Raw genomic sequence first — 12,991 nt, forward strand, 5'->3', positions numbered from 1 at the left:
TCAGTTATGGTAAAGTACCCTTACGCTTCCAGTACCCTTACAGTTCATGTATTCTGTTAAAACATCTGCAAATAAGACACACAGAAAATGATGAAGAAACTAAAAGGGCTCCACGGTTCTCTGACTCTCAATCTCCATTGACCACAGGAATGTCAGATGATAGTTTAGCTTGCTCATAATTGCCCTCTGTGCATTTTAGTTGCTCATCTATTAATGTCACTTGATGCAATCACATTTCAATCATTTTGGCTATAACTCCATAGTCTTTAAAACTTCCTCATTAGAAGCAAAGTTGTTCCACAGTATATAAAATACTTGATTAATCATAGGGAGGGACACTGATACTATAAGCTTGGCATTTAGGGCACTCACTTGGGAAGCAGGAAACCCATGTTCAAGTTCCTGCTCGAATAAGTATTTAATTATTTATAATTAAATAATTAATTATAGTGGCAAAGCTCCATACATGAAGATGGGGAAACAAGAAAGTAGGTATCTCTCAGTGGTGGCATTACAGGAGCCAGAGGGGAGTGGGGCCATCGACAGAAACAGAGTTCACACCACGCTTAGCAATGGTAGCCACAGTGCAGTTAGAAAGCATATCTCCAGGAAGCTGGCAGAAATATGGCTGTTACAAGTGCACATGTAGCATGTTTGCACAGTGATCTACAGCAAGTAGACCTACAGTCATGTCTTTCAGCATCACAGAGACCACTAGGTATTCCTCACCCTCAACTCAGCGTCCCTTGCCACTTTCCTTAAATGTGTATTGTTGGGCAATCATTACTAGGGGGTGGGCACTGAAGGGGCCAGGACCCTATGAAGTCAATGACAGACACCTAGGGTACACAGTTCATAGCTCATCAAGATGTTTCAGTATTCACACAGTGTTCCAAAACCAACAAAAAACAGTGTAGAATCAGCACAAGCACTTGTCCTACAGGAAGGGGTCCACCCAGCCATCTCACCTGTTTCAAAATTTGTGTCCACAGATATCTGCAGCTGCAGATATAAAGCGGATATCCACAGATTTGCAGGGTTCTGCCTGTTTCCATGCTAAACCTCCACATCATCCCTAAGCCAGGGAGCAAGAACTCGGAGAGTAAATTCTGGTATTCAGTGGACTATTAAAACACGAACAAGACTTAATCTACTTCTAGGGTATGACATCAAGAGCATATTTCTCTAAGGATATGTCTACACTGCAGCTATAAGCACAAATAGCAGCTCATGTAGACATACCTGTGCTAGCTGTACTCTAGCTAGCTCACTAAACCCAGACGTGAGGATGCTGTGGTGCGGGATTCAGCACCTGTTGCACAAGCAAGTGCACACGCAGTGAATCAGATGGGCTTGTAAAGCTGGTGCTGAAGCCCACACCGTGGTATCCTCACTTCTACTCCTAGAGCTCTAGTGAGAGTACAGGTTCATCAACATGACCTTCCATTCACACTCATGACTGCAGGGTAGACATATCCTAAGTGCTTTGTAGCACCAGTCAGATATTCCGTTTGGTCAGTCAATGACAGGAGCAATGGCAGAGGCCAGGCCATATGTTCAACAAGCACCATATTTTTATTTATTAAAATGCAGCCCAAGGCCGTGCAAGGGCACGGAAGTATATTAAAACCATTAGACAAGAATTGGAGGCCACGCTTTTCTCTGGAGAACAATAACAGAAACTACTCTCAGTGAAGAATCACCACCAAGAATTCTGTCAATCATCTACACTGCAATATAAGCCCAGGATTAGTAGAACTTGAGTTTCCAGACCGTAAGTTTGTTAAAATAGAGCTTGAGTGTCTACACTCATTTGCAACCCCAGGTTAGGTATTCAACCCTGGATCCCAACCTGGAGCTTCAGTGTCTACACTGCATTATGGGGGTCTGACTCCAACCACCCAAATCCCAGATTTCCTAGTGCCCTCCCAAAATGTGGCTGCTCTAGCCTTTTGTGTATGGTGCAGTGTGGGAAAACTTGACTGTTCACCAAACTTGGCTGTCCAGATGACAAAGAAAGACAGCCCACAGGATTGTGGAATGCTTTTGGGAGACTCCCAGAGCACGAGTCCAGTGGGGCTGCATCTATGCTGCAAAGCAATAGAGCTTGAACCCTGGATCCTGGCTTGACTCAGGCTCAGACCCTCCACACCTGGGGTGTCCTGGGAAACAAACACCTGGAAGGTGATTCAGCATATTATATATATTCTTTACTATATCTCGTATGAACCACTTATCCCATGCCATTGCAGATGTTGTGCACACAACCATCTGAAGAATACTATCAGGCACAACATACAAGGCAAAAGGAGAGTGTCACTGATGGTGAGCCATAGCTGTTTGGGCATACCCTCACAGGTCTCGGCAAAGTTAGTTTCACCCTACTCTCACAAAGTTAGGTTCACAACACCAGGAGCTGATGTACTTGGCTAGATGCAGGACACATCCATCCTTTCCTATGACAACTCCATTTGCAATCCTATGGGGGCAATGGGGAGTCAAGACAGAGGAGACGTGTACTGTTGACATCGCAGACAGTCGGAGGCATCATATAGCTAAGCTCATTACTGCATATTACTGCAGCTAGAAACGCAGAGAGATGAACCTATAACAGGTCATTCAGGGGACAAAGTTATTCCTCAAAGGCTCAGAGTTGTTCACCCACTCAGATGGTCCAAAATCTTAGGGGAGATTTGTGCTTTTTCGCATTGGGAATTTGAGACTCAAAAGTGAGGATTCTGTTGTGGTGGTGTTGATAGAGAATGCTCACTGTTCTTAGTGATGTGGTTTGACACTGATGGCATATCATCTGTGTCCTTTAATGTCAGGTGTGTGTGGTTTCTTTTACTACAGAAAGGTCATGCACTCTTTGGCCTTGTCTATACAAGAAGGTTTTACTGGTAAAGCTCACTTTCAACTGCCACAACCGGGCAAGCACCAACATTTAATATTTTTTGTCTACTAACACCACTCTCCATTTTTGCCAGCATTTTTATTCCCTCTTCCAGAGTGATATAAGCCTACTGTTGGTATGTCTCAATTGGTACAGTAACAATCTGGACAAACATGTATCTGTATGGGTATAAGAAGTCTTCCAGCAACATTCCCACAATTCACCATTCCCTTCAGAAGCGAGCTGTCTAGTAAAAGATTTTGAACTCTGCTACTATGGGGTCCCAGTGGCCAGAAGCATGCCTCTCCGTTCAATCACCAGCACATTGTTTGTGGTCACATCTTTTCCTGTTACTTTTCTCACAGCACTACAAGCATGGTTCCAATCCATTCTAAAGCTGCTGTGTAGTCTAGAGGTTGGTGGGGTGGGAGCAGGGTAAAGGTCTTTGAATTTCTAGGGCTGTGGGGAAAGGAGCATGTTCTGGCACAACTATGGCATTATTATAGTAAGAAAGATATATATGCCAACCTTTCAAAAGTGATTCAAATCCAAGGAGAAAACCAGAGATGAGACCCAATGCAAGTCAAAAGAAGAGGAAGGGAGGCAGGTCTACCAAAAGGTCAAGGAGCACAAGAGGAGGTCTGGAGCTTCCCGCAAGCCCTGCTCCTTTATGCACAGCTTGATGCTATATCAAGCAGGGTTGCCTACCTTCACCTCTAAAATGGACTGCAGACACTTCAGTATCCCACAGTGCCCAGGAATCCCTCCCCGCACAGTGGGGATGAGGAAAAGGTGCTTGGCATTGCCAGGAATGTGATGATGATGATGACAGTGAGCTGAGCAATAGCCAGGAGCCGTTTTATATACAACCAGAATCCCAGAAAACTGTGCAAGTGCCCAACACATGTGCCATCCCAATAAGAGGGAGAATTAGCAGAAGTATTGTAAGTAGGACATAAGAAGTAATTCTTCTGTTCTACTCCGCACTGATTAGGCCTCAACTGGAATACTGTGTCCAGTTCTGGGTGCCACATTTCAGGAAAGATGTGGACAAATTGAAGAAAGTCCAGAGAAGAGCAACAAAAATGATTAAAGGTCTGGAAAACATGACCTATGAGGGAAGATTGAAAAATTTGGGTTTGTTTAGTCTGGAGAAAAGAAGACTGAGAGGGGACATTATAACAGTTTTCAAGTACATAAAAGGTTATTACAAGGAGGGAGAAAAATTGTTCTTCTTAACCTCTGAGGACAGGACAAGAAGCAATGGACTTAAATTGCAGGAAGGGCAGTTTAGGTTGGACATTAGGAAAAAATTTCTAACTGTCAGAGTGGTTAAGCACTGGAATAAATTGCTTAAGAACATTTAGTGAGGGCTTTCTGAAAGTCCAAGTACACTATATCCACTGGATCCACACATTTGTTGACCCTCTCAAAGAATTCTAATAGATTGCTAATGCATGATTTCCCTTTTCAAGAGCCCTGTTGAATCTTCTCCAACATATCCTGTTCATCTGTGTGTCTGATGATTCTGCTATTTACTACAGTTTCTACTAGTTTGCCTGGTACTGAAGTCAGGCTTATGAGCCTATAATTGCCAGGATTGCCTCTGGAGCTTTTTTAAAAAATTGGCGTCACTTTAGCTATCTGCCAGTCATCTGGTACAGAGACTGATTTAAGTGATAGGTTACGTACCACATACGGTAGTTATGCAATTTCATATCTGAGCTCATTCACAACTCTTGGATGAGTACCAACTGGTCCTGGTGACTTATTACTATTTAGTTTATCCATTTGTTCCAAATCCTCCTCTACTGACAGCTCAATCTTGAACAGTTCCTCAGATTTGTCTTCTAAAAAGAATGTCTCAAGTGTGTGAATCTCAGTTACGTCCTCTGTAGTGAAGACTGATCCAAAGAATTCATTTAGCTTCTCCACAAACAGCCTTGTCTTCTTCAAGTGCACCTTTACCACCTTGATCATCTGGTGCCCCCACTGATTTTTTGGTACTTTCTCCTTCTGATGTACTTAAATTTTTTTTTTGCTATTAGCTTTTGAGTCTTTTGCTAGATGCTCTTCAAATTCTCTTTTGGTTTGCCTTATTATGCTTTTGCACTTGACATGCCAGAACTTGCATGCCCCCAACTGGCAGTTACAGTTCCTTGGGCTGCTGGCAGAATAGCTGGTTAACCTTTACCCACACAGATTTGGGATGCTGCCACAATTTTACAGAAAATCGTATTAGCAAGAGGTATTTAATCTTTTCCCTGTTACTGTCAGGCCAAGTTGCCTTGGTTGGACTACCATGGTACTGCATATTCCCTTGCCGCTCCGGCACTACTTCTGTGAGTGGATCACTGGGAAAAACAACGTGGCTGCATACATTCCCAGGCAGTCTCTGGGCCTCTTACACACCTCCTTTCTCTGCCACTTTGTTATCCATCAGATGGATAAATCCTCAAAGATTCACAACTGCTGAAATTCATTCAGTAGTCTTTACTATAATATTTGTGTACGTATTTCATGTCCCGCCCCCTCCCTATTTAAGTGACCTGGTTAAGTACCCCCCCACCATCCTGTATGGTCTAAAATGCTTACAATCCACATATAGTTCTGAGGCGAACCACAAATGTATACTGCCCAAGACAGGAAAATCTGAGTAGCTGGTGTAGTTATCTACCATAGAATGCTAAATCCTCAAACCTAACAACTGCTGTTTGTTTAATCTGTTTGTCAGTGACCTTTATGAGGGGAACCTCACCAACACCTGCAGAACATCTGGTAACTATCAGAACCAGACACCCCCTCACACAAAAAGGAGGACACATTTACAGAAATTATTCAGGAGATCAAGACAAATGTGAGGAATGCTAGGGAGTGGTATGAAATCTGCTGGAGGAGACATGAAAGGACAGAGGCACAGAAATACGCTGCTGCTACTGAAGCAGCAGACACCACTGTTGATCAGTGAATGTATCAAGGATAACATTGCAGCAGTTCCACCCACTCTAAAGCATGAATAATACTGGCTGCTGATAAGGATCATACACCTCTCCACCCCTGAATCACCCACATTTCTTGCAGTAGTTCCCATTACACTCAATTCCAATAGACAAACAGCATAGGGAACAAAAAGAAATGTTTTGACTAGACATACTGCAATCTGTGATGCATGACATCCAGTCTGCATGTTAAATTTCACTGTAAATAGTTTATGGTATGTGGTTAGTAAATTCAAAGTTGTAAGTAAGCTCTTTTCTCCTTTTGTGAGGCATGTCTTACTGTATTTTACATAGAGTTCAAGGTTGTTGATAGTTACTGCACACATTTATTGTGTTTTTTTGGCACTACAGAGCTGTCTGAGGTGGTAGAAAGTACTTCATATAACCAGAAAGGCTTCTATACCACAATAAAAAAATTCAATAAGATATTAAAGCTAGTAATTAATGTGCACTACTAAAAGAATTGCCCTTATGCAATCCTCATTAAAATTTCTAATACAAGTCATATTCATGCATATTATCTAAAGGCAGGCTCAGTCAGTGTACATATTCCATGAGACAATGTCAGGCTACTACCCACTGTCAGAGGATACTCCTAAGCTTTCTTCACCCACACAGTGCTAATGGTGGCACTTTAACTGGCTTACTTTCAGGCTGTTTGAATGTAGCCGATGGCCTGTCTGTCCACCTCACTTCATCCACCCTAGCATTAGGGTCTCACCCTTGGTCTCACAGATGTTATGCAATCCGCAGCACACAGCAATAACTGTAGGAAAATTTTCCTTGCTGAATTTTAGCCTTGCAATGAAATACCTTCCCTTCAGCCTTCCAAAGACACACTCACATTCATTCTGTAGCTGCACAGGGGATAATAAAACCTTCCCTTATTTCTGTCCAAATTGCTGGTGTTTGGCTTCATAAGCCAGGGAAGCAAAGGGAAGGTAGAGTTACTAAGAATCACAATTGGTATAGAAACTCTGTTAATGTCAACTGGATGTCTGGAAAAAGTGTCCCAGCTTTCAGCTTGTCAAAAAGTCATGTATTTCTAAAAATCCCAGGTGGTACGGACTTTTCCAGACCAGCCAACTTTGTGTTCTCTGTACATCAATCCTTGGTGATCCACCAAACTACATAACGATCAAGAAACACCCATTTTATTTACTTGGAGGCTGGTGGTTGGGAGGGCACAGAATGGGGACATGCGTAGTCTACTGTCTCAGCAGTTAAGGAAGCCCGTATTGTTGAATCCATCTATTATTTCCTGCATGTTGCCCTGCCTTACTGTATAGGAGGACATGCTTTATTGCCTTGCATACCTCAGTGAAAACTGCCTGTTGATTTTCCAATGCCAAACTGCTTCCCCACTGACTGACAGCATCCAGGGTTGCAAGTTTCCATATGGTGATTGCCATTCATTTCTGCCTTGCAAGAGCAACTCTCGTCTTGGTGTTTCTGTGCTGTAGGACTCGGGTGAGCTTAGCACATAACTGCAGGGATGTGGAGTTCTGCATCTCAAAGTTCTGGACCCCAGTGCTGATTGACCTAGGTTCACATGACATTCCAGTTGTGCCACTTGGTACTCATTGAACGGGAGCACCCTTTGCAGTTGTATGAACGGCTGTAATAGTATAGCCGCTACATTCACTGTCCACTCATCTTCAGCTGAGTCTGAGTAGTGCAGCCCTGCAAATACAACAAAGTTTCCTCTCTGTGCCACATCCATGCTGTTATGAGTTTGAAAATGGTGCATGAGAGCAGTAGATTATGTGGCGGAACAATACGAATTGTGTGCATTTAAGCCAAATTCCCAAAATTTCCTGAGAGGAATGAGGTATCCCACATATACAGCAGCTGCCTCATAATGCACAGTGACAATTTCCAACAAGGTAGTGTTTCTGAAGGCAGCACGGAGGACACTGGAATGCTTATCCATGGTACAACGTACCTTTTGCTGGTCTAACTTGATACTGTATGGACAGCACAAACAATGAAATGTAAATGCACTCTGCTGAAATAATTGCATTATGCTGGCAAAACTTTTCCTGTTCAAAGTTTCTAGTGTAGATAAGACCTTAAGGCATTCTAAAACCTGAATTACACAGTACCCTGAATTGCACATATAAGGCAAACCAGTGCATCTATGGAAGGGCAAAAATCATGGGTAAAGTCAAGAGGCAAGAGTTCCCTGTTTTCTACTCTAACAGGGCTGGCTACATTGCTCAGAGTGAGCCCTAGCATTTATGCTAGCTAAATTACATTTCATCCAAACAAATGGAAAGGCTATTGTGGGAATGATCACCCAAACCTGTTGAGGCTAAAATGCGACTCACAAATATGATATACAGAGCTCCTGAGGACTATAAAGTGAACATTTCTATGATGGCCCTTTGATGATTATTAACACTTAGCACTTATACAGAACTTTTCATCCATTGATCTCATATTGCTTTACAATGGTAGGTAAGAATTACCCTGATTCATTGATGGAGAAACTGAGGCACAGAAAGGGTAAGTAATTTTCAGGTCACATGGCAAATCAGACTATATTTTGAATTTTGCCTATGTCTCCTGACTGTCTACTATCCTATCACCTGACAATACTGCTTCTCTTTAGGTGTAACAGCAGTACACCTGAAACAAAAATATTCCAGCAGTGCTGGATGCTGTGGAAACATATTCAGAACAGAGCCCATGTTGTAGAAATAAGCAGTGATATGGTGTTCTAAATCTAGACCCATGTGGCATCATGACTCACATCATCTGCTTTTTATTCCTGCAAATTTCCCCTTGATATAGACCATCCTGTTTCTGTCACTTTCTGCTTCCAAGCTGCCACAGATTGCCCTCAGTGTCCTACACTGATCTGGTATTATTAGTTTTTCACCACTGTCCTCAGTCTCCTCTCCCACAGGTGTTGTGCATCATCTGTTGCTCAGCTGGAAAACCCCGGTAGATCCACTTCATTGGTGATGAAGTGGTAGATCCACTTCACTGAGGAAGCTCTTTATACAATGCACTGTTTTGCAGGGCAAAATTTCCTGTTTAATCTATGCTTTATGAAGCCCTGGAATCAAATTCTTGACCTCAGAATTCTTTGCCTGCCTCTTCTTTCTGCACGTGAGCTGTCTGGGACTGCTATGGTAGCAGGGTGCTCTCTCTTATTGCCATAGACTGCTACCATATCACACAGCAGTTATCTGAGCTTGTGAGTGCTTTGCTTGCTAAAATGTCCAATGTATGCCCTAGTTTATTTTTTTGTCTGACCAATGACTGCTAGGCATTCTGCTTTATTGGTCTTGTTTACTTCTCAGACTGAATAGAATGGGGATATACTTGTAATTAAGGTATGAAATTATAGGCGAGGATTGTATTAGGGTGGGTTTGGGTGTTGCTGGTTTTAATACTGTACAGTATGTGTATTTATAGGATACACAGAACACCAGAATAGGATGGAATAATTACTATGTGTTCACAATAACTTGCTGCTGGACAACAAAGCATGTTTGGCACTAGTCCAGCAGTGCTCCTGACGGACCTGTTCCTCTTGTTTAGGATTCTTCATTGTTAGATGAATCTGTTCATATATCCAGCCAGGTTACTGGGTCCTATATGCTGCAGATACACTCAATGACAGCTGTAAGCATCTCGTCTTGTAACCAACTGTGCCTGTGAATCCTCTCTGTTGCTGGCCTCGTCTCAGCGCAGGATAATGACTGAGATGGAATAACTAGGTGTGCATGTAGTACTGAATTGTAGGACCAACTAGACAAATATTAATAACTCACCTGATAGTCATATAATATTGGTGGGTCCACGTGAACATTTTTCACCGTCCCGTCATGCCATTCAAACTGCATCATTGCTTTCTGAAAGGATGAGAAAACACTCCGCTGTTTAAAGCAACATGTATGTTGTAAGTTACATAAACATGACATTCTTTCCATTGAGTTTATTAGTGAAGAAATACACAGACTGTAGTTAATGACATTATATGTCTGACTTAAATCCATAAATGTAAGAAAACTAAAAGTCCATGGAGTTTCACCTGCTTACATCAGGGCTGAATTTGGTTCTGTAAGCCTAAGAGGCAGAACACAGAAGGATATTTAAACCTGCACAGATTAGGCATCACAATTTCAAATAAATACTACTTTTTCAGATAAAAATCTACCAGACAACCTCTTTGGACTGGATGTTCTATACAGGATGAAAGCTTTCTGAGCAGGCCACACAATGAGGCATTATACTTTTTAAAAAAAGTTATTTATTTGGGGCCCGTGCTGCAAGGTACTCCTGCAAGAGTATTTGCAACTCCAATGAAGTTCAAGGATGCTCAGAGTATTTAGAATCTCACAAGGTCAGTCCAGAGAAGTTATTTAGAATCATACAACTAGGAATACTGCTCTCTGTGGCAGCAATGCTACACAATTGAAAACAAATATTTTACCTTATTTTTCTATCAGCATACAATGACTTCAGGTAACATGAAAATAACAGAGAGATTTGGATACATATTCACCCAAGGAGACAACGCCTTCCTTCACCCCCCAAAAAACCCATATTAAACCAATCAACCAACCTTTCCCCCTCAAACAACCACCCCCCCAAAAAACCCACTTTGGAGAATAAGCTTTACAGTGTCATCAGAGTGTAAAACACAATTTAAAAAATTAGTTTCTGGCAGCCCAACAGAAGTTCCAGAGCTGATGTCCCCTCACTGAAAATGCCCTACCTCTATCCTCAGCCCCGTGCTGTAACCAGGAGGCTAACAGACAATGACAAGGAAGCTTATAAAATACGGGAGAACTAAACAAAATTAGTGTGCCCTTCTCACATGCTGGTAAACCACCCTTGGCACTCAGACGGCCTAGTAGAAACACTGCAAGCTGGGAGGGGTTGCAAGCATTTAGGAGGATAGGATTCAAATCCAAAATGACCTTGACAAATTGGAGAATTGGTCTGAATTCAACAAGATGAAATTCAATAAAGACAAGTGAAAAAAATACTTCACATAGGAAGAAAAAATCAAATGCACAACTATAAGATGGAGAGTAACTGGCTCGATGATAATACTGCTGAAAAGGTTCTGGGGGTTACAGTGGATCACAAGCTGAACGAGAGTCAACAATGTGATGCAGCTGAGAAAGAGGATAATATCATACTGGGATGTATTAACCGGAGTGTCATAAAATCGTCAGTTTTAGCTGGTAATGAAGGATGCTTAGGATGGTAATGCAGAGTCCTGCACTTAGGACGGAAGAATCCAATGCACGGCTACAGACTAGGGACCGAATGGCTAGGCAGCAGTTCTGCAGAGAAGGACCTAGGGGTGACAGTGGACGAGAAGCTGGATATGAGTCAACAGTGTGCCCTTGTTGCCAAGAGGGCCAATGGCATTTTGGGGTGTATAAGTAGGGGCATTGCCAGCAGATCGAGGGACGTGATCATTCCCCTCTATTCGACATTGGTGAGGCCTCATCTGGAGTACTGTGTCCAGTTTTGGGCCCCACACTACAAGAAGGATGTGGAGAAATTGGAGAGAGGCCAGCGAAGGGCAACAAAAATGATTAGGGGTCTGGAACACATGACTTATGAGGAGAGGATGAGGGAACTCGGATTGTTTGGTCTACGGAAGAGAAGAATGAGGGGGGATTTGATAGCTGCTTTTAACTACCTGAAAGGTGGATCCAAAGAGGATGGATCTAGACTATTCTCAGTGATAGCAGATGACAGGACAAGGAGTAATGGTCTCAAGTTGCAGTGGAGGAGATTTAGGTTGGATATTAGGAAAAACTTTTTCACTAGTAGGGTGGTGAAACACTGGAATGCGTTACCTAGGGAGGTGGTGGAATCCCCTTCCTTAGATGTTTTTAAGGTCAGGCTTGACAAAGCCCTGGCTGGGATGATTTAGTTGGGATTGGTCCTGCTCTGGGCAGGGGGTTGGACTAGATGACCTCCACAGGTCCCTTCCAACTCTGAAATTTTATGATTCTATGATTAACTGCTTCATCTGGGGAGGACAAAGGAATCGCCAAAGATGCAGAAGGGGTCACATGTTCCTCCAGATGATGATGATGATCAGTACTCTGTACATCCTGTTTGGGATCACAAATACCATGCTGTTGAGGTTGTTGCATTGACTTGGGAGGCTCAACTGTAGGGGAGGCCATCTATTCCTGGATGAGGTGTGGAGGGCGTGCTCAAAAAATATGGTCCCAGATAATGAGGTTGAGGATTTCAAGATACCCAATAAGACCAAGACAGCATACCATATTAGGAAAAACTTTTTCACTAGGAGGGTGGTGAAACACTGGAATGTGTTACCTAGGGAGGTGGTGGAATCTCCTTCCTTAGAAGTTTTTAAGGTCAGGCTTGACAAAGCCCTGGCTGGGATGATTTAGGTGGGGATCGGTCCTGCTTTGAGCAGGGGGTTGGACTGGATGGCCTCCTGAGGTCCCTTCCAACCCTGATATTCTATGATTCTGTGACCATAAGGATATGGCATATGAAATCATGGTGGAGGAATCCAGGGAGTCTGCATTTTGCCTGATCCATGTCTCTCACAGCAAGAACAACATCCTGATGTGACCTTCTCTGATTCCTGCTCATGGATTTACTCAGGCAGTATCTGCCATGAAAGAAGGACTTCTGCTATAAGCTAATGAAAAAGATTCCAAAGAGTAAACCTAATCTCTGAAGAACTTTGGGAGGTTCTAGACAATTCTCCCTGAGATATAGATATTGGGTGCTGATGAGGCTGGACGAAGTTAAATCTTCCTTATCAGTACCCTAGGTACTGACAGAGGCTTTGTAGATGTTGGTAATGGTGTCATGTTTAGAAGGTTAGGTTCCAGTGCAATAGTTAAATCCAGATGTTGCAAATGTAGCCAGAGCAGAGGTCGATTGCACTGAAGGAGGCGATATTGGAGGCACTAATACTATGGGGATTAATGTAGATCTCATTTCTCTATGTGGTACCAAGATTTCTGGAACTGACAGAACCACTGTAGTTAGTACTGATGTAGGAGGTTTGGCAACAGACCTCAAATGGTACAGTGCCAGGGCTGAAAAATGCATCTCTTGTTATAGAGTACAACTG

The 12,991-nt window shown here is 42.8% G+C and overlaps 1 protein-coding gene across 1 annotated transcript in view; it reads right to left on the reverse strand.

Annotated features, from left to right (window-relative positions):
* VWA3A (von Willebrand factor A domain containing 3A) overlaps window positions 1-12,991 on the reverse strand; it is a 60,363-nt gene that overhangs the window by 27,781 nt on the left and 19,591 nt on the right. Inside the window, exon 14 of the mRNA XM_077828461.1 lies at window positions 9,678-9,758. Coding sequence (XP_077684587.1) covers window positions 9,678-9,758 — 81 coding nt within the window. The remainder of the gene's footprint in view (window positions 1-9,677; window positions 9,759-12,991) is intronic.

This window comes from Eretmochelys imbricata, chromosome 10 (genome assembly GCF_965152235.1).
Source record: "Eretmochelys imbricata isolate rEreImb1 chromosome 10, rEreImb1.hap1, whole genome shotgun sequence".
Classification (NCBI taxonomy): domain Eukaryota; kingdom Metazoa; phylum Chordata; order Testudines; family Cheloniidae; genus Eretmochelys; species Eretmochelys imbricata.